The sequence below is a fragment of the Anser brachyrhynchus genome, assembly GCF_964034855.1.
Source record: "Anser brachyrhynchus genome assembly, chromosome: 3".
NCBI classification, from domain to species: domain Eukaryota; kingdom Metazoa; phylum Chordata; class Aves; order Anseriformes; family Anatidae; genus Anser; species Anser brachyrhynchus.
The window spans coordinates 17,438,762-17,460,700 of record NC_137696.1 but is presented as its reverse complement, the minus strand read 5'-3'; the positions used below and the strand labels follow the sequence as shown (position 1 = coordinate 17,460,700).

Genomic DNA, 21,939 nt, shown 5'->3' with positions numbered 1-21,939 from the left:
TTCCTGAGAAGGGCTTTTTTTTCATACGTGGAGGGGATGTGCAGGATACAATTTAATGGGATTTGTCAGGAAAATTATTGATTTGGTTAGTAATATTTTTGAAATCGTGCCATTCTGTTAATACTGTTGGGTCCTCTGATAGCTTGGCTGTGAGCATTTTTGCATCCTTCATTAGTTTTTTAATACACAATAATTTCACTTAACTCGTCAATGCAAAGCAAGATCGGCTGCGTGCTCTGTACCCATTTTTCCTACGTACAAAACCGTTGCAGCAATAATTACCAACAGAAGAAATTATTACAGATATTCATTATACAATACAATTACACCGAGCTGTGCTGTATTGTTACACTCTTCACAGCCATCGCTCGCTCTTGAGTAAACGGTTTCATTATAAGCATGAAGGGCAAACTTAATACACTTCTGACTCATAGCGAACGGCACAAGAAATCATCCTGGCTGTTCCTCCGAGTGCTTGGCGGCGTTTGCTCCGAATGAGAGTAAAATGTCGTCTCTGCTGCCAAATACTTGTCGGTGCACAGAGGGGCTCTGCCACGCAGCACGCAGAGGAGCCGGGGATGGGACCACAGCATCCCTTGCCAGTCGGAGCCTGCGAAGCCCAAAGGGAGCAGCCGACGGTCGTGTTGTGCGTGGATGTGTGGTGTCGGGATGAGGCAGAGCCCCCTGCAGGGGCTGGTTTAAGTGGGAGCAAGTCGTTGAGGGGCTGCGTTGCACCCTGGGTTTTGGGAGGCACCCTGACCCCACGGTCCGTGCTCGTTCTCTCGGCCTCTCGGCTCCTGCCCTTTGCTTTCGGCTGTGCTGCCCCTCCGGCTGTGCTACCAAACCCACTGTTTTCTCTCCGCAGCCACCTTCTCCTGGCATTTCCACCCTCCTCCTCCTCTCCCTGTCTCCCTCCTCCCTCTTCCCCCCTTACTCTTGAATCTCTATTTCTTCTTCTCTGTTCCAGCAAAACGATATCAATCAAGGTGATAGATGATGAGGAGTATGAGAAAAACAAGACCTTCTACCTAGAGATCGGGGAGCCCCGGCTGGTGGAGATGAGTGAGAAGAAAGGTGGGGGACGTGCTCCGGGGCTGAGCCCAGCCTGTGTGTCCCTGTCTGGCTCACTCATGCCTGGCACCTGCAACACCGAGCTCACATCCCAAGCGCCTGCAGGAAAGGGCAGGAGCAGGGGCCCCCCGAAGCCCCCAGGCCTGCCGGTGGGGATGCTCCTGCCCTTCCCCGTCCGCCACAGGGTGATGTGCAGCCGCTTCCCTCCCTCCCCGACCATCTCGGCACCACGGCGGACGTGAACTGCATGCGCGTGCGATGCCAATCATGTGTTTGCCTTTGTCTTGTGTTCCCACAGGAAATTCATTACCCTTAGAATACTTGACCGTGAGGAGTATGAGAAAGAGTGCAGTTTCTTCCTTGTGCTTGGGGACCCGGTGTGGCTACGACGAGGAGTGAAAGGTGTGAGAGTAACACCAGACCAGCTCTCGAGACGCTGCCGTCCGCTTTTCTCTGTGTCTCCCTACTCTCACACTCCTTTCTCCTCGCGCTCTGGCTCCCGGCCGTTTTGCCCTCCCTCCTTCGAAGCTTGGCCCCTTGCAGCTTTTTGCTCTGTTTTTCTTTTCTCTTTTGTTTCGGGGGGACCCTGTCTCACTCACGAGGCCCCCCCTGGAGGACCCAGGCAGGGAATGATGAGCATCGCCAGCCCCTAGGGATATTTTCAGCACACCTGCCTGCCACACCGCAGCCGCAGCTTCATTCAATCTCATAGAAAATTCAGTCTCCAGAAGCAAGCGACACTGCATCATTTTTATCAGAAGATAAAATAGCCTCTGCTTGAAGTAAAATGCCTGGCCAGAGCAGTAATTTTAGCCTTTCTTATGCTGGCACTAGGATCTGGAAATAGCTGAGAATCACGGCACAAGCAGGTAATGCCGTAAGATGCAATCAATCCAGGCGAAATCAGGTTACACTCAAATAAAGTTTCATGGCTCTGCACTGGATAATAGCTTCTCATAGGAATAATAAAAACAATTTCCTCTTTCATCACATAAAATAAAAACATTTCTAAACTAACTGCAAGCCTTCCCAAAAAGACACGGCTCACTTAGTTTTCCAAGATTTTTTTTCTTTTCCCCAGGAAATTAACTAAAAATTAATGGCAACAGCTAATCCTGTGCCCTATTGGTGGCCGAGCAAGAAGCAGTTTTAAAGCTACTTAAGATAATTAGTTGCCCTACAACGACCCCTTATTAAAGCCTTTGTAACAAATTGGTAGCAGCATTGTTCTGGCTTTCTCATTTCTGGGACAAAAGCTCTGCTTTCAGCAGACATGGGGCTGGCACATACTACTTGTTCAGGGCAGAGAGGGTCCCCAGCAGTCCCCATGCTGACCAGGGAGGTGCCACTATATTTCAGCCTCAAATCATATCCACCAGCAATGCCACATACATTCCCCTTCAGAACAGGTGCCATGCAGGTCAGCTGCACCTTCACCTCTGTCAGGTTTCCTGATGGTTTTTGTGACTTGCTGGGTTATATGAATAGCTAGCAGGAGCCAGGCTTGAAAGAAAGAAAAAGAAAGAAAGAAAGAAAGAAAGAAAGAAAGAAAGAAAGAAAGAAAGAAAGAAAGAAAGAAAGAAAGAAAGAAAGAAAGAAAGAAAGAAAGAAAGAAAGAGAAAGAAAGAAAAAGAAAAGAAAGAGAGAAAGAGAAAGAGAGAAAGAGAAAGAGAGAGAGAGAGAAAGAGAGAAAGAGAGAGAGAAAGAAAGAGAGAGAGAAAGAAAGAAAGAAAGAAAGAAAGAAAGAAAGAAAGAAAGAAAGAAAGAAAGAGAAAAGAAAGAGAAAGAGAGAGAGAGAGAAAGAAAGAAAAAGAAAGAAAGAAAGAAAGAAAGAAAAAGAAAGAAAGAAAGAAAGAAAGAAAGAAAGATAAAAAAGAAAGAAAGAAAGAAAGAAAGAAAGAAAGAAAGAAAGAAAGAAAGAAAGAAAGAAAGAAAGAAAGAAAGAAAGAAAGAAAGAAAGAAAGAAAGAAAGAAAGAAAGAAAGAAAGAAAGAAAGAAAAAGAAAAGAAAAAGTTTCTTATGGTCACAAAGATCTTGCAAACTCAATAGCTGGAAGGCAAGTCAGTGTTTTAAAGGATGCTATTTCTGCCTTGGCCATGCTGGGGTTTTTTGTGTGTTTGCCTTTTTTTTTTTTAGCTAGTTTTTTTTGCTTGATTTTTCACAAGAGGCCGCAAAGTGGGGTGAGCTGCGTGCTCGGCACCCTGTAGATGGGAGCATCCCTGAAACGTCACCCTTGGGCCGCATAGCCAAGGTGAGGTCTGTGCCTCAGGGGCCAGAGACCAACCATGCACTAAGGGAGAGCCTTTTTCTTTTGTTTCTGACACCTAAAATGCTGAGTGACCAGATCCCTGAGCCAAACCTTGCCCCAGACTTTTCTTCTCTCGTTGCATATGTCAGAAATGCAGCCTCCAAGTGTAGTTCTTGCTCCCCAATAGGTGGCTGGAGGAGGTCAAAGCCAGTAGCCACTGCACGTGGGATGTATTGTGTCCTCCCCCGAGGCAGAACTGCCCCCGAGACCAATGGAAGATCTTGCACATATGATTCAAAGGGGAAAAATGAATTTTTGGAGTGTGCCTTTTAACTCATATCCACCCCATGTTGGCAATCATTTTTATTTTAAATCTACAGTCCCATGAAATGTTTCTGTTCCTTTATTTTTAGTGCATCACTCTCAACACTAATGGTGTCCTGCAGCTTTACAGATCTGAAATCTCTGCCCTGGGATCTGGAGTCTTTCTGTGGATATCCCTTTTGATTTCATTATTCATTTACTTTTCTTCTTCTGTGTTTGTCTCTGTCTGTCTCCTTCACAGCCCTGTTGTTGAATGAGCTTGGTAAGCGCGCTTTCTTTTTTCCTTTCCATTTTTCCAGTTTGTCTACATATTTTTGGAAGACGATTGATTTTGTTTGACATTTTTCTTTGCTCACAATGTTCTCTTTTAGGGCGGTCAGCACTATTTAAGTAAGCTCAGGTATCTGATGCCCCAACAGCCCTCGGATTAAAACCCCAAAGTCATTACCATTAATGAGCGGTAGCCCGCTGTGGCAGGGAGCATTTTTTCGGGAGTGGCGTTGTTACAGCTGTAACAAACCCACCGACATGCCGGGTTACAAAACCATGCTGTGCAGATTAACCCATTGCCTCTTACACTGGCATGGCAAAAAGAGGACAGGCTAGTGACTTAGAGGTGGGACAGATGGCCAACCCACCTGGAAGAGGTGGTGCAAGTGGCGTCTCCAGACTTGGGGCTTTTAGAGTCCACCCAGCCTCTGTGTTTTCAGGCCGGGGAGGGAAGCAGAACACCCTCAACCTCTAGGTTGGCTCTGCAGCCTATGTTAGGTGCTGGGGGGTGGCAGATGCGGCTTGGAGAGCTCAGATTTGGGCAGGGTGTCCCCACGCCATCCCCAGGGTGCAGGTCAGGGACTGGCCCCCAGCCCCAAGTGGGGCAGGCAAGGACTCCCATGTCCCTGGGGGCTTCGGGGGGCTGCTGTGATGATGCTAACCCTCTCTTTCTCTCTTTCTCTCTCTCTTTTTCTCTCATTTTTGGTTTCATCTAGGTGGCTTCACCATCACAGGTATGGATCTCTGCTATCCCTTTGCCCACCCCCACCACCCCTTCTCCTCTTAATGGCCATATGCTCATCCTGCTCTTTCCTCTCTCTTGGTTTCCTCTTTGCTTTTGTTCCACCCTGGAGGGAAACTCTGGAAGGGTAAGCAGGCGGCAGGGCCGCCCTTGCTGACACCGCATCCTCTCACAGCACACCCAGCCTGCCGCACACCCATCATGGCCGCTGCCCTCGGCAGGGCATGGCGGCCATGACACAGCCTGACGGGACACAGAGCAGCCCCTCAGGAGCGCTGCAAACGATCCTTGAGGCTGACGAGGCTCTGACCGCGAGGCTGGGCCCTTCGAGCAGCTCCCCGTGGTGGTGACAACTTTTCAGGCGGGGGGCAGCCGGGCGGGAGCCACGCTAACCCCGTGTGCAGTAGGATGTAGAGTTTACTAATGGCACAACGTGGGTGTGCATGGGGTGTGCAGTGCCTCCTGCTGATCTCCTGCTGGTCGCTGTGATAGGAAGACCCGTCTTCAGGAAGGTCCAGGCTAGAGAGCATCCTCTTCCCTGCACCGTGGTCACCATCCGAGGTACCCGCAGCGTGGCACCCATGGGCCGTGGCGGTCTAACACGGACTGACCGGCGTGTTTATGTACTGACCCGGGCAAATTAACTCCTCTCTCCAGCAAATCCAGCCCCTCTCAGCCCCGATGGCCTTCTGCTCGTCCCCAAGGGTGGGCTGGCAGGGAGTAATGTGGGGGTGTGCACAGAAGGTGACAAAATGTCCCCCCGCCCTGAGGTTGCGCATACACTGGTGGAAGTACAAAGCAACTCCATGGCTCTTGTAGTCCTGCCATTGCCTCCTCTCTCAGGGTTTGGGGCCAAGCCATGCCCTGGGTATGGCCCCTCACACAGTGCTGGCCGTGCTTTTTCCTCCAGCCCCAAGCTCTCCAGCTGCCAGCCCGCTCTCCACAAGGTAAAGCCCTGCTCAGGAGGGTCTCATCCCCTCCTCAGCCCTGGGGCTGCTGACAGCTCTCTCTGCTTGTAATGGGGCGATGGAAATGTCCTAACCACACCTGGCTGCAGAGCTGGAGGGCTGGGAATTGGAGCAGCCTTAGTGGTGGTCTGTTCCCCCAAGGAGCCCTGTGGGAGAGGCAGCAGAAAACAGGGATACTCCCCAGCCCTGAGGGTGAATTAGACTATTCCTGAGGTTGGACGAGTTGCAGACCTCTTTTGCCAGCATTCCCCAGCAAAACCACCTTGTCTATCACTCCATGACCTCCTTCTTCTCCTCTGCTCTGTCGCTCGTGCTCCTACCCGGAGGCTTCCTGACCTCCCCCTCCGATGGGAAGCCAACTCCAGAGAGTGACCGGCCGGACCTGGCTCACAGGTGGGCTCTTTGCTTTACAGAGGAGAATGAGGAGAAGCAGCCACTGACCAGCAAGGAGGAGGAAGAGCGACGAATTGCGGAGATGGGGCGCCCAGTCCTGGGGGAGCACACCAAGCTCGAAGTCATCATTGAGGAATCCTATGAGTTCAAGGTATCACCAACATCCCTATCCTTCTTTTCCTCTGGTTGGGGGCCCACCTTTTGCACAACATTGGCCAACACACGCTAATGGCATCGCAGCAAAGTGAGGCAGCTGCTGGCATCACAAGGTCTCAGACCATTGCCTGTGGTTTTTACACAAGCACATCATCCAGGTGAGCCTGAGAGCTCACTGGGCTCCAAAATGCTGCACGTTACTTTCAGATATAACCTTGCTATCACAGCGATGCTTTATAGCCTACATAAAGGCAGTTTTGAGTGAGCCCTGACCCTGGGACTCCTATGGCAAAGCTCTTATACCCTAAATGCAAGCAATCATTGTGGCTTTGTGGTGAATCCTGCCCAGGAGCATCCCCTGCCCACTGCAGCCACAGTGCTTTCCCCACTAGCACTGAGCTTCAGCTCCTAAGCAGAGCCTTGCTCAAGTCCCAGTTATTTACAACGCTTTGAAGCAGCCCAGTAAAATTCCTCCCAAGGCATTGTGAACAGGAACTGCGGCACCTCAGTGTTATTTACTGTTAAACCTCCACCGAGACCACTCAAACTCCCATCGTGAGCAGGTTTCAAAAGGCCTTTTTGAGTGGCAATGAGGGGAATTGGAAATACCTACATTTGCTTTCACTGCTGGGACGCTTGACCTCAGCTTAGCATCTGCTAAGCTTTTTCCATAAGCGTACGGCTGTAAGCACCAGTGCCAGTGGGTTTTAGCCCAGCGCCTCCAATCTGATAGCCACTAATTCTCTCTTCTGCATCTCCATCTGCAGAACACAGTGGACAAGCTCATTAAGAAGACGAACCTGGCCCTGGTGGTTGGCACAAACAGCTGGAGGGAGCAGTTTATTGAGGCTATTACTGTCAGTGCGGGTGAGTTTAGACTGCTGCTCCAGGTGAATTACGATCAACCTTGCTCATGTCTCGGCTTGGCCGTACCAGTAATAGAGATAGTAGTGAGGCGGCAGGAGGAAAAACAGGTGGTGGAGTTATTTACAGCATCTGCATAAATAAGACAGATGATTAAATCTTTTCGTGAGATCACCTTGTCTGATGCGTGGGAAACCTCCTGCAGTAAGTGTGTAGCGCCCGGCAGAGAAACACTCTGGGTGCTACCAGATGGCAGAGGGGAAAACTCATTTCAGTGGGAGAGATCTGGGGAGAAATCGCAGTGTTTCAATTCAGAACAGCACGGAAGGTGCTGGTGGGAAGTGGCAGTGCTCACCCTCTCTGGTGCTCCCTGCAGTGGGGACAGTGCTAGGGTGAGGGCCCCCAACCCTGAAGACAGTCACTGTGTCCCCCCTCAGATAGCCAAAATTTGCCCTTGACCCCTTGTGCTCAGGACAGCAATGCTCCTGCTCTTCCAGCCCTCTGTGGTTATGGTTCAGCAGTAGATTATGGCTCAGCTGTCCAGTAGCTGCAGCAGCACATCCTATCCGTGCTCATATCAGATCATACCAGATCATATCTCCCCTCTCCTGAAGAACTGCCTTTCCCTCAGAAATACCCTCCTGTACTGCTCTCACAGGGACCAGTGCCACGTTTACCAGTATGCCCAATATAGGATGTATTAGCACTCCCATTTCTGTTTTAGGTAAAATAAGGTCTGTCACAGATGTGGTTTTAACAGCTGGAGATGTTATAACTCACTGGCTGGATGTTATAGCCTTACAGTTCAGCCCGGGCCCTGCATCTGCAAGCATTAGGGCAAAATCAACCAGCCTAGATTAAATTACTGGAGAAGGCAGTCGGAGCCCACCCAGCTAATTTTGCATTGAAATGCATGAGGGAACACTCACACTTCCTACCTCGAGCTCCTCTGTACATGGCAACCCCTACCCAGTACAAGTTAATTAAAAGTGATGGCTGTACCATCTACCCTTTGCATCTGAAAACGAGGACAGGACATCGCACAGCAGCTATGCCCTCAAATTGCCATCCCTCTTTTTGTAGCATAGTTATTCTTAGAGCCTCCAGCCAAGAGCCTCCCATTATTTCTGATACAGCATGAACATATCAAGCAAGACAATCCTCGCTGCAGGTTTTATAGCTAATATGGCTAAAATAATCTATGCCAGAATCAATTATTTAATTGGATCCCATATTAAAGCAAAACTAATCACTAGTACTTGGATCTCATCTCTGTGAAGTATGTAAAAGACTGCAGTTACATGAAAACCCCGTCACCACTACTCCTTGAATATACAACTACCATCAGTGCTAATAGGATGATTAACAGACATTTAATAAATGTGGCATAATTTGGTGGGCGTGAGCTGTCCCTTGCAGCTGGGGAAGATGAGTTTGTCTCTGAGCTCTGAACCTAAGTTTTTGCTAGGATTTAGCTCCTCAAGCAAGAACTTGCTGCAGTTTGTGAGCTTGTACCAGAATGGGTCACAGTCCAACTTTGCTCTGCATTTCAATTCACCTTAACAGTATCTGGCCAGCTATTGGAAAGAGGGCCATTATTCCTGCTTAACAAAATGATAGACAGATGTGGATGAGCGTTATGACAGTGGTGCTCATGTTCATTTTTCAGTCCATTTTATCATCTCCGTAAAGATCTAGTTCCGCAACAGTCCTGCTGCCAAGTAGCTTGGGAAGAGGATTAAAATACCTGCCTCAAAATTACAGTGTCAGCACAATGTTTCCTGCCAGTACCAGCCTTTGTGCAAAAAGCAAAAGTCCAGCCTAGGCTTCCCAGGCTGAAAAAAATGTTCCTTATCTCCACCACAATGCACAGGAACGGGGCATTTATACCTGCCAAAATAATAATACCATGCTTCCGATTAGCTACTGTTTCTGCCATAATGAGTGCAATGCCTTAAAGCCAACCAACACATCATTTTCTATCAAGTTATTGTACAGACACCAAGTTTCCCACTGCCTCTATCCTACGTCTTGATCTGCAAAAGCTCTTCAAAGCCAAACGATACATGTGCAACGTTGCACCCCAGCAGGGTGCTGAGTAGGACTTTCCCAAGGTTTATTCCCACAGCTTTATTTAGCCAAATGTTGAAAACACACAAGGATGGAAATGTCCACCACCCAGGGTAAGTGTCCCAAGGCTTCACCACTCTCCTGGAGGAGACATTTTCTCTGGCTCCATACCTACCCTCTCCCCTGCAGCTGGATCTCTGCTGAGAGCCCCCAGGATGCCGGCAAAGTTTACATGCGCTGGAGCTGGACCAAACCAAGCGCAGGTTGGCTCCCTGTACAGGTTACCAACACTCTCATGAAGGACTGACCTACCTGAGCGATCCTTGGGCTTTTTCCTTTTCTTGCTCCCACGTGCTGTGGGAGCCATGAAGGTGCTGGGGGGCCACGAAGGGCTGAAACTTCAGTGCTCAGGGTTTGGCCACCTTCTGAGGAAGTAAGCCATGTCTTGGTCCCCCATTTGGCTTTTCATCACCACCTTTGCATCAAGGCAGAAAGCAGTTGTTGTTATGAGCAATAACTAAGCAAGCAGCACTCGAGCAGCTTTCCCCAGTAGCTCCATTGTCATGGCATGGAGCCCCCATTTAAATGTGGAGTTAATTGACACCTACAGATTGGACATGGCATACAGCAAGACCACTTGTTCTCCCTGAGGGAGACTTTATACATTTTGTTATCCAATTAAACATCTGTGCTGTGGGGTAGGATGTGAAAAGGAAAGTAGCCCTTTCTGTAGTCTTTTCTGAAAGTAGCCCTTCTGGGGAAAGGGCTACTGAGCAGGGGCCGAGTCTCAAAAAGCATCTGGTGGTCAAACCCAGGCAGAGGTGCTGGCATGAGGCTTTGTGTTTTCTGACATGCAGGTCAGTTTTCAAGACTGATGCCTCTGGAGGGTCTCTGTACAACAGAGAGGAGCCAGGAAAGGTCCTTGTGCCCCCCTGTTCTTTGCCCAGAAAATGAGATATTTGGAAGTCAAGGTTTTCCAGGGCCTGAGCCATGAGAGGTGATGTTTGGGGGCTGCAGGAAGCACAAAGGTTTTGCCAAATTGAATGAGCAACTAACCGGGCACTGGTGGTTCTCTCCAGGGGAAGATGACGACGACGATGAATGTGGGGAGGAGAAGCTGCCCTCCTGCTTTGACTACGTGATGCACTTTCTGACCGTCTTCTGGAAGGTCCTTTTTGCCTTCGTGCCCCCAACAGACTACTGGAATGGCTGGGCTTGCTTCGTCGTCTCCATCCTCATGATCGGCATCCTGACAGCTTTCATCGGCGACCTGGCGTCCCACTTCGGCTGCACCATTGGCTTGAAGGACTCAGTCACTGCCGTCGTGTTTGTCGCACTGGGGACATCGGTGCCAGGTAAGGGCAATGGCAGTTTGTTGTAAAGGTCCGTCTCTGCCCAGACTGTGCTGTATCTATTTCTGTGGGCAGCCTCCGCGGCATTTGCTCTCAGTGTAGGAAATGAGTCTTTGATTAAAATGCTACCTGTGTTGGCACTTTCTGAAAGTCTTCTCATTTGACATTGTCTCCCAGGTCAGGTAAGTGCCTGTTCATACTCAGGGTGCTCTACTCAGCACAGGCACCTCTGTATGAGTCCAGATTTAGCTTTGGTTCAGGTGGATCGAGATGTTATTGAGCCAGGGAAGCTGCTAGAAATGCCACTTGTGAAGCTGCTGGAAGGCCGTGACCCTGCAGATATTTGGAGGTGTGTCTATGAACAAATGGCCACTGAGCTTCAGAAGACAGCAAAGACTGAAGACCGACCAGGGAGAGAAAAAACATGAGTTTCCATTGCCACATATTACTGTGCTGACCAGGCACGGTCTAGATCCTGGAGATGGGGCTGCAACCCAACCTGACCACCTCCTGCTTCAGTCACATGTTTTCTCACCAGTCCCAAACCTCCAGTGGTCAGCATTTTGTGCGCAAAAACCTTGAAACAGTCTTAATGCTATCAGAGCCCAAAAAGGAACAACAGAACCAAAAGGGAGAACAGATTTGGGCAAAAGAAGGAGTATTTTTTAGATTTCTGGCACTAGAACTTTTAGGTGCAAGTTTTGTAGCACTGTCTCATACCCTTGACAGCCAAAGTCTTCCCTTCTGTTTTTGTTGACAAAAAGTTGACATTTCAGGAAACATTTAAGAGAAAAAGAGAATATCTTTTTGGGATATATTTGTCTACTCCTTTTTCAACTGAGAGACACTAACAGATGGTGTGGTGTTATCTGGGCACTATCTGAGCTGCTGGGCTTGGATGTAAAGCCAACACTTCCTTACAGCACAGGACAGCATCGTGCTGGTCAACTAGCCACAAGATCTGCAGAGTAAAAGGCCAGGCATGTTTTTATCACAGCGTTTTATTTTTGTTGCTGGTCTTGAAGCTGATGGAGCACCTGGGCAAGTATGCATGTACCTGCCTGTATTTTCTCCCCTGTTAAATGGGTGAAAGTTGAGCACTTGTTTCCCAAAATGTCAGGGTCTTCAAAGGACACTGGGCTTTAGTGAGGCAAAAAGCATTGGTGAGAAATCATTAAAGCAAACACAGAAATGAAAATACAAAACTTCAGCAGACCTGAGAGATGGAGACAGACCATTCTAGCTCCCACAAAACTCTCCCAATCTTTTCACTTCTTGGATAAGTCAGCGTATTAGTGGATGTGGGAAAGGGGCCAATACACTGTAGTACTGGGAAGAGCTGTCTCTGGCTTGAAGCACCATGGGGAATCTGTGAGCCATACTGGGGGAAGCCCCATATAACTGGACTTTGAGATTTCCCTCCTAGGCATTTCTGGACCTTGACTGTCCTTTCTCAGGAATGCCTGCAGGCAGGTCCATACCTTTACCCAATGTCTTCACTCCCCCAGTGACGCTTTTGACTTCTGTCCCCACGCTGCCCGCCACCATCCCTCCTTACCTGCCTGTTCCCTGAGGGTTTCTCTCTGCCTTCCCTTTGCAGACACGTTTGCCAGCAAAGTAGCAGCGACACAGGACCAGTACGCGGACGCCTCCATCGGGAACGTCACCGGGAGCAATGCCGTGAACGTTTTCTTGGGCATCGGGGTGGCCTGGTCCATCGCGGCCATCTACCATGCGGCACACGGACAAGCCTTCGAAGTCTCGCCCGGCACCCTGGCCTTCTCCGTTACCCTCTTCACCATTTTTGCTTTTATCAGTGTGGGTGTGCTGCTCTATCGGCGGAGACCCGAAATTGGAGGTGAGCTGGGCGGGCCGCGGACTTCCAAGCTGCTCACATCCTCACTCTTTATCCTCCTGTGGCTCTTGTACATATTCTTCTCATCTCTGGAAGCCTACTGCCACATAAAGGGCTTCTAAAGGAACAATCAGAGATAGTAAATATATATATATCTATATATATCTATATAGAGCAATATATAGGTATAGATATAGATATAACGCTGTGTATAATGAACAGAGAAAGAATAAAAGAGATTTGCCATGTTCACACACCCGCTGACGGAAAGCGGCTTTGGAGCGTCCTTTGAACTAGGAGGGACCCCAAAAGCCGGCCGGACCCCCTTCCCAGGGGTCCCCTCTTTGCAACTCTACCAGCGAGAGCAGCCGGCAGCGACCGAGCCCTGTCCCATCGCTCTCACCGCCCCCCCAGGAGGATGGATGCGAAGGCGACCGGGGCGTGTTGGCACAGGGAAGGCCGGAGTGGCTGGTGAGAAACGGAGCCGGTGGGCAAGGGAAGGAGAGGCGAGCGAGGGTTCTGACCTCCGAGCATCCTCCATCCGCCTTCGCCACTTGGGAACGTCCCCTCTGGCCCTGTCAGAAAGAAGCAAGAGACCAGACTGAAGAAAAAGGGGAAACTGGGAGCTTTCTAAGGATAGAACACAACCATTTTCGTCATTCAATTTTTTTTTTTCATTTTGATGTGTGTATAATTAGCATTTCCCCTTCCTTCCCCCCCATTTTGCCCTTTTCCCCCCACTCTCCGTGCTTTGGGGACGCAGCCTCGTGTCCGGTGTCCTACGCTGAGGTCCCACAGCTCCCATCCTCTGCCCAGCCCATCGCCCCCGCCTCGTCCACCCCCCCGGGCATGCTGTCGTGGTACTAGTAACATTTTGCATGAATGAAATGAACCCTACCTGTATATAGCATCCTATAGCGATAGTCCTTCCAGCCATGTGGGTTGAGCATTGCAGATACAAGTGTTTCCTTTTCACCTGGTTTTATTTATTTTAGGTAGTTTAGTTTCTCCCATAGTTTTTTTGTTGTTGGTTTTTGTTTTTTTGTTTCGGTTGTTTGTTTCCTCTTCACGGGGAGGGGGGGGGAAAGGAGCGAAAGCTTTCACCGTTCACTGCTCCACGCACGGGTCCCTGAGAAGCAATAACAGCCACGCGGGTGTTTCTGTGCCCTCAGGGGCCAAGAGACAGCCCCTGTTTCCAAGTGCTAAGCCATTGGGATCAGTCCTCAGGGCTGCTCCTTCGCCACAGCCATTTGGAGGCAGAACAGTTTGGTGTGAGAGCTGAAGGGCCGTAACGAGGTCTTCCACACCTCTGAAGGTAGCCGTGAAGCATTCCCTGAGGAAAAAGGACATGTTTGCACCGCCAGCAGCGCTTAGCACTAGGCATTGCCTCTGGGATTGATCATTCAGCACGCAGCGAGGGTGAGCTCGGTGCCGAGAAGGGCACAGCCCTGGCACGGAGGTGAGGTGGGGACCGGTGGCCTTGGCCAGGGTGACAGAGAGGAGGCAGAGCAAAGGGGATGCGTCCACCAGGGCATCTCCCCTCCGAAACCAATGGGAAGGGTGAGATGGGGCAGGTGTCGCTCAGCACCACCCCGTCTCTCCAGGATAAGGTTGTGCATGGTGTTGATGGGTGTCTCCTCACCCCACACCACCCACCTGGTGGCCCAGCCAGGCAAACCCCCAGCCTGCACGTCACTGGCGAGCTCCTCCGACCCGGCTGAGAAGCACCTCTGTACCTCAACCGGTTGGCTGGGGTATCTCTACTCATTTTGAACAAGCTGTGGAAACTTCAATTAACCTGTTGTAAAATTTTCTCCAAGAGTCTAAAGATATATTTTTTTTTCCTTGTCAAAGCTTTTTTTTTCATTTTTGAAAGGTTCTTGGGGTTTTCTTTTGGGTTTCTCATTGTTTTGGGGGAGGAATTGAACACAAATGCAGGTTGTTCAGGTCTGTGATTACCTTTATGTACAATGATTTCATTTTTGTTTGTTTGGCTTCATTGATTTTTCTTTGTGTGTATTGCCCACCACTATAGGCAGTGAGTCCACTAATTGTGATGATCCTTATCAATGGTACACGATGCACAGACAAATAAAGTTTGTAATGATTCCTCATGGATCCAGTAGTGCTCCTGCATATTCTCTATGGAAAACCCTCCCCTTCCCGCTCCTTGTCTCCCTTTACGTTGCACCCATCTCTTATTTATTCATCGCTTTGCCTTCGTTGTGTTTCTGCTGCTGATGGGTGTGTCGGGGCCTCCACGCACACCTTCCTGCCCCACCTCACAGCTTTCCTCTTGCTCCATCGCCGTCAGGCTCAGCGTGCTGGGGTGCAGCGGCGGCTCTCGGAGGGACGCAGGAAACCGCCCAAGGACAAAACTTGCAAGTGAAGCCCTTTGGGGGCCAGATGCTGCTCCTGTGCTGAGCACCCAGTCAGTGCTGGTTTGCCCCAGACTCAGGGAGAGTCACACAGCTGCCTGCGAGGAACTTAGCAGCCCTTTTTTGCCCGTGCTCCCCAGTTGCACAGAACTGCTCCTGTTTGCTCTTGATCCAGCCTCGTGGTTCAGCTGGCAGGGCCCCTCCAGGCAGCGCACATGTGCAGAGGACTCCACAGAGGGACGCGCAGAGCTGCAAAGAGCCCAGGTCCCCTCCGCACCTTTAAAATGTGTCCCTTTGCAGAGGACCAGGCTCAGGTCTGCAGCTCCTGGGGCGCCGGCAGGCTCAGGATGGGGCTGCACAGACAGTGAGGCCGGCAGCAGCAGCAGCGCCTGGCTTTGGAGCTCCAAAGCAGGTAAATGATGTTCCCCCACAGCCGGAGGATTTCATGCAATCACTGGGCAGCACGAGCCTGGCCTCTTCCCCAAAACTAAACTAGGCTGCTTTTTGCCATCCAAGCCACTGACCCTCCTCTCCCTGCCAGCACTCAGCATCCTCCAGGATGAGTGCAGCTCAGCCGACAGCCTTTGCCAAGCCCCAGCCAAGCGCAGTCAGTCACGCCCATGTGCTTCTCCCAGGCAGTGAATTGTGAGAGCGAAGCAGTTCTCCTGATCCAGTAATTACATCTTCCGAAAGGTGATGCTGGTATTTCACTCTCATCATCCTTTCACTTCTCCGGGATGAATCACAGTCACCGAAGTCATTAACAAGTCAAACAGGACACGTGTAGCGGCGTGGTTTAAGAGGCAGTAAATAAGCGTTCTGCACAGAGAGCTTTCCAGCGGGAGTGATGGAGCACTGCTTGCTTAGGACAAGGCCTAAATCACACGGTTAACACCAGCCTTGTTTGTGCAATTATTCTCCGCCAGCCCCATGCTTTTGGCATCTGCAACGAGCTTATGCAAAGAGTGACACCTGTTTGCCCGTAAACTGCTCTCCTCCTCGAGACACATGGACTCTGGAGGTCCCCGGTGCCGGCATTTGTGGGTTTTTCTCCCCGTTTTCATCACTTCCTTCAAGGACAAGAGGGCAGAGGCGGTCTTTGTACCCTTTCTGGTAGCCACGTGCCTCAGATATGTCAGAAGTCTGGACGCGGTCTGTAAACTTGCTGTGCTATTTCTGCCGTGGGCGGGGAGGAGAGGAGCAGAGGCTGTGTGTTATTGTTAGGGTTATTTTTAAGTGCTCGGGTAAGAACTGCACGCAGCTGTGTTGGGGACCATATCCATACCTAGGGAGGAGCTGCCTTACTGAGGGGCAACAGCCAGAAAATGTCGGTGTGACAGGGGCAGAGAGAAGAGGGAAAAGTTCATGCCAGAGGGTGTTACTCCGGGAGAAGCCTTTGCGGTTTTTTTCCATAGGCTTTGGCACCCACACCATCCGGGGAAGCGTTTGCAGAGCACCAGGAACCCCTCCAGCCTCTCCCGATGACCGACCACACGCACACGCACAGCCGCAGGAAAGCCTGTTTATCTTGTAAAAACTTGACTTGCGCAGGAAAGCATCCAGAGGCATCTGTATTCTTGCAAAATGCCCCGGGGGACAATAAATACAGCCGGATTCCTCACCTTTTAAGGACTTGAGCCTCCCTCCTTTTGGAAGCCGAGGTGCCGAGAGCCTCTCGCCAGCCAGCGACAGCCCTCGTGCGGAGGGACGGGAAAGCTGCCAAGGCGGGCGCTGCCGGTGGGATGTCCAGCATCGGGGAGCACAGGGACAGGGGGAGCACCAGGGGGTCTCACCCAGAACTGGAAACCCCATTTTAGGTGCTGCCACGGCACGCATCCCCGCCCTGACTGCTGTGGCTATGGGTGCACGTCTTGGTGCAGCTGGTGGTGGGAAGCAGTATCAGCACCACAACCCCAGCACCTCGGAGTCGGGGCCGTGCAAGCAAAGGAACCTGCAAGTTTCCAGGTCGAGGAGGAGAGAGGATGGGCGTGCTGAGCCCTTCCTGCTCGTTCTTATTGCCCTGCTCTCCCTCGTTCACAAAGTCTGGAAGATTAAACATTTCTGCTGAATTTCCACCGTTATCAAGGCCCGCGGATGTTCTAGTTCCCCCAAACCCTAGCCTGGCTCTACACTTCAGAGCAAACTAACTGCTTTAATGCGGGGTTTGAGGGCCATCTCAACTCCTTTACCTCAAAACAGTGCCTGTTCTCAGTGCTCTAAAAAAATATTTACCCCATTAAAGTGGGCAGAGTTTGATTAAGACCCAGCCCAGCTGTGTAGTGATGGCATGAGGATGTTCTAAGGAGGGCACAGGCAGGAGACAATGTCCTTCTTGCTATGAAACCTTCAGATGCAAGGACTTGGGATGCTTAACCACACTTAGAGCTCCTAAACCCTTGCAGGGCACAGAGGACAACCACAGGGCTCTCTCCCTGCACCCCTTGACCTCTCTGTAGGGGCTGGATTTATTTCCTCTCTATTTCTAGTTCAGAGCCCGTGTCCCTGGCTGCTATCAGTCATATTCAGGGGTGATAACGAAAGCCTTTGGAAACTGGTGGTTTTGTGATTCCTAAGGATCTAGGGAGGTGTGCGACTGGATTGCTCCTTGCCTTCAGCTCTAGCCCTGTACGTTGGCTTGGTCTCACTAAGCAATGAGAGCCGCAATTAGATGTCCCGTGGCTGGACTCCCCCCCCCGAGCAGAAGGAGATGAATGGGCACCTGTTGTGCCTTCATTTGTTGGCTCCGTGTGGCTCCCCTTGTCTGCCCAGCTCGTGAGCAAACGTGATCGCATAGCGAGCCGGGCGGGAGCACTGCTCACCCTGCTCTTCATCGGGAAGCAGGCACAGCTTCCAGCAGCTCCAGAGAGCAAAAGGCTGTGATAACGCCTTGACACAATAGCCACTGCGTTAGCGAGAAAGAAAACTCTGTATTTTTTCCCTGATGACAACTCTGCTTCTGACAAGGCTTGTTCAGCTCTTCTGTTTTTATTTATTTTATTTTTTTCCACAATGCATTAAGCCCTCAGCTGTTAAGCAGGAGGCTCAGCTCTGCAGACAACCCAGCTTTCATGACTGCCCATTGAGGACGTGGCTCAGCAATCTGGCAAAACAGTTTTGTTTGTGGATGGATGGGAGAAGTTGCTGAATTCTCCTAAGTGTCCTAGCTCTAGCGTGCTGCTACGTGGTGGTGAAAGCCACAAAATACTGGGTTTGGTAGGACACAGCCCTCTGCTTCCCGGGTCTTTGTGCCAAAGAGATGTGGCATGAGGTGTGCTGTCAAAACCAGGACTTCTCGTTGGGCACCTTCATACCTCCCACGGCCCATGGTTTGCCTGGAGAGGTCCCTGGTGCTCACCAGGCCCAAATACCGCTCTTAGCCAAGCGAGAAGAGGGTATGGAGTTTTGCTGTCTCCAGACAGAGATCCCTGCAGGCAGAGCCAAGGGTGAGGCCTGGGCTCCCCGTGTGAGCATCAGCCCTGATTTCACATGGAGAGGCCTGGAGGGAATGGCCGTAATGTTCTGACAAAGTGGAAAACGAGACAGGAACTAGGCAAAAAGCAGCTGTAGGAAGAATTTAGGAGTGATTTTTTCCCCCGTAATGGAGTGGCCCAGTTATCTTGATGCTCGAGCGACCACTCCAGCTCTCAAAAGCCATTCCGCACACTTGAAGCACGGGGAAAGCAAAGCAACATCTCCTCTTTTTGGAGCAGAAAACAGCCTCTTGCCACGAGCCTGCAGAGGACACAGAGGTGCAGCCCTCTCAGCCGAGGCCCAGCCAAGCCAGCAGCTTCTCCGTCCCGCTCTCCGTTCCACCAGCGAGGCGGGCTCGGGCCTCCCATCGGGGCAGGAGATAAAGCTCAGAGAGACTTTGTGGCCCTAAAAAGCCAGGGGAAGGGCTGATGCACCCTGCGAGGTGGGCGCTTTCCTGCTCTCCCGTGACAGCCGCCCGGCACCCCCGGAGCTCCCCGCTGTCCCTGGGGCCGACGGCTCCCCCCCCGGCTCGCGCTTCCAGCCTCCCTCCCCACCATCTCTCTTCCTCTTCCTTGTGAGCTCAACGGCACAATGCAGCTACACTCTTTGAAAAGCCATACTATTTGTTGGTACGACTCTTTTATGACTGTCGATTTATATATATTTGTTGATAAAAGAGGCCATCTTGGGAGACGCTCGTAGTCAACTGGGAAATAATCACCCGGTGCTGTATATTCTGTACATGCTGTATAAACAAAAAAGCAAAGTATTTAAACCTAAATGTTCGTGGAGAAGGGGGGAGGGGGGGGGAAAGGTCGGGACCGGGCCACCCGGCATCCCAGGGGGTGAGTGGGGACATGGGGGCTGGGACCCGGCATCAAAACCGGGGCAGGGCCCAAACTGGGGCCTTCAGCACCGCTGCCATCCCTGTTCACGACCGGTGCTCGGCCACCCGGAGGCGTGAGCTCCAAAAACCCACTCCCTGCTGCCTTCGAGACCATCGGAGGCGGCCGTGGTAGCCCGAAAAGTCATGCTAAGCTCATCTATTTTTATATATTCGTGGTGTTTTCCTATCGATAGAGAGTAGTGAACGAGTAACCCCGTAGCTGAAAGTGAGATGTTCCAAGTAACTATACGACTGCAGAAAATGTTTGTAATAATAATTTATTTGAAATATTCTGCCAAAGATAGCTCTCTAATGACTTGTAAAATGTCATTTCTCTCTTTTTGCTCTGAATGTCATTGTGAAAGCACCTTTCTCCCCGCTCTCTTTTGAAGGTTTGCTTTTTTTTGTATATTTAAGGGCAACGAAAGACGCCAATGATTTTTTTAATTATTTTATTTTAACCGGAGCAGTAAATGGAGTAGCAGGGAGGCACAGGATCACTTTTTAGTGGTCAGGTGAAGAACAGGACCCAACAGAGGAGAGCGAGGTCAGGGCCCCCTAAAAGCCATTCCCTGAGAATCCCGAAATCAACCCCAAAATCCCAGGAGGGGATTCCCAGGGGAGCCCCAGCCACTGCAGGACACGGGCGGGTGGTCTTTACCAGGGAGAAGCTGCCCAGACAGGTCTGTTCAGAAATTACAAATTTTTTATTTCAATTATTATTTTTGTGTAGGGAAAAGTCTTATTTCCCTTCTTCAGATTTCTCTTGAAAGAAATTTTTAACACTGGGAGGAAAAGAAAAAAAAAAAAAGGCATTATCTTTAGTGATCTCTACACCTGTTGCACTGGAAATCCCTCCCCGGCCGCATCTTTTAGGCTCCACCCCATCAGAGAGACTATGGGCTCGGGTTTCTGTTGTTTGGTCATTTGGGTGTGGGGTTTTTTAATATTTTTTTTTTTTGCTTCTGAGCAGATCCATGGTTTCTTATATTTCTTGGTGGTAAAGAGCCAGAGGAATCGATTGGTAATAAGGAAACGGGATGCAGGCTGTGGGTGCCGGAAGGCAGGGATGTTGCAGGAGCCAAGGCGCGGGATAAAGCCCCGGGCACAGTCCGCAGCTGTGGGAGCCACGAGTTTTTGGATCCTGCGTGCAAAGCGCTCCCCTGAAGTCAGGGTTATGCAGCCACAGCATCCCGGAGACAGGCGAGCAAGGCAGGGATGGCAACCATGAGAAGAATTGGGTTTCTGATCACTGTGCATTTTGTTAATTAGTGAATTCAAATAGTTTTATTTTTACCAAAAAAAAAAAAAAGGAAAAAAAAAAAAAGAAACCAGATAATCTTTATTCCAGTAAAGACAACTGCTGACATATATATATATTATTTGAATGGTTTATATCCTGTTGCTCTAACTGCATAAAACGGGAACCTGTTGCAAGGTGTGTCATTCCAATGTACAAAATAAATGACTTTTCCCTGCATGCTGCCTGGGTATGTTGTGATTTGACTTACGAGTTACATTTGAATCGCCTTATTCAAGAGGTTGTATGTTACCTAACTGGGGAATGACCTGGCACTGTTCATCACATTACGTGTGTACTTGATGCTGTGTTGTGTCGAATCCAGATGAGCTGTCTGTCATCCGTGTACTTCGTGGGAGACCTTTTATCTTGTTTAACTGTGCTATGTAAACCTCTCATTGCCTGAAATAGTCAGAGTTGTATAAATCAGTGTCCTCAGCTGTTTTCCTAATTTTATCACATTTCCTAACACAAAATATAGATGTTTGTAAATTCTTCATTCATTTTGTCTATTTTTATGTACGAGGCCTGTATAATCTGGCAGAGCAGCGAGGCGAGGCAGAGCCCGACGCTCACTCGGGCTCAGTTACGTTTCCACCCCCCAGCAAACCCCAGCAGCCGATTTGCAGCAGCTGCAGCTGGAATTAGGGACAGACATTTGATGCCCTTATCACTTCTAGCTCGGATGGGCCGCCGGGTTTTTATTTCCATTTCCTGGGTGTCGGGAACTAAAAGGTTCCCTGCCCCACCTGGAAACGGGCCTCACATCTTTTCTTCCCTCCCACACCCTGCAGTTCTGAGAGGCTTCGGGTTTGGAGGATGCTGGAGATGGAGCAGGACGGGATGGGGTGGCACAGGGAGGGGTCATCAGAGAGACGACAGTGTGTAGCACCCTGGAGAAGACCCAAAAGAGGAGTGGTGAAAACAGGCATGCCTTTCTTTAAAAAAATATATTTTTTTTTAATTGAATTGTTTCAAAATGCAATTTTAAAATACAATTTTAAAAATGTGATTTTAAAGATGCTATTTTAAGAAACAATTTAAAATGCCATTTAAAAATGCAGCTTAAAAAAATGGCTCAAAAATGCAATTTAAGAAATGCAATTTTAAAAATGCACTTTAAAAAAAGCAATTAAAATGCAATTTTAAAAAGGCAATTAAAAATGTAATTTTAAAAGCGATTAAAAATGTAATTAAAAACAAAAATGCGATTTAAAAATGATATTAAAACCAAAAGATGCAATTTTAAAGATGCAATTTAAAAAAACAACTAGGCAACTTAAAAAAATGCAATTTAAAAAGGCGATTTAAAAAAGCAAAAGAATGCGATTTTAAAAATGCAATTAAAAAAGAATACAATTTAAAAACAAAAGAATGCGATTTTTAAAATGTAATTAAAAAAACAAAGTGCGATTTTAAAAATGCGATTTAAAAATGCAATTTAAAAACGAAATAATACAATTTTTAAAATGCAATTAAAAATTCAATTTTAAAAAATGCAATTAAAAATGGGATTTTAAAATGCAATTTTAAAAAAAACAATCAACACACAACATCATGCCAAGTCTTCCCCCCCGCCCCCCAAAGCTCG

General features: G+C 49.4%; 1 protein-coding gene across 8 annotated transcripts in view; it reads left to right on the top strand.

Moving 5' to 3' along the window:
• SLC8A1 (solute carrier family 8 member A1) overlaps positions 1-20,844 on the top strand; it is a 108,485-nt gene extending 87,641 nt beyond the window's left edge. For 3 of the 8 annotated variants that reach the window (XM_080584610.1, XM_080584607.1, XM_080584609.1), the window contains exons 3-8: positions 1,370-1,473; positions 4,630-4,647; positions 6,037-6,167; positions 6,940-7,039; positions 10,186-10,461; positions 12,059-20,844. In XM_080584610.1, the coding sequence (XP_080440736.1) occupies positions 1,370-1,473; positions 4,630-4,647; positions 6,037-6,167; positions 6,940-7,039; positions 10,186-10,461; positions 12,059-12,435 (1,006 nt within the window). In that variant the 3' untranslated portion in view covers positions 12,436-20,844. Of the gene's footprint in view, positions 1-967; positions 1,084-1,369; positions 1,474-3,884; positions 3,906-4,629; positions 4,648-5,111; positions 5,217-6,036; positions 6,168-6,939; positions 7,040-10,185; positions 10,462-12,058 lie in introns of all 8 variants that reach the window. The other 5 variants (XM_080584604.1, XM_080584603.1, XM_080584606.1 and 2 more) reach the window with 4 other exon arrangements.
• The last annotated feature ends 1,095 nt before the right edge of the window (positions 20,845-21,939 follow it).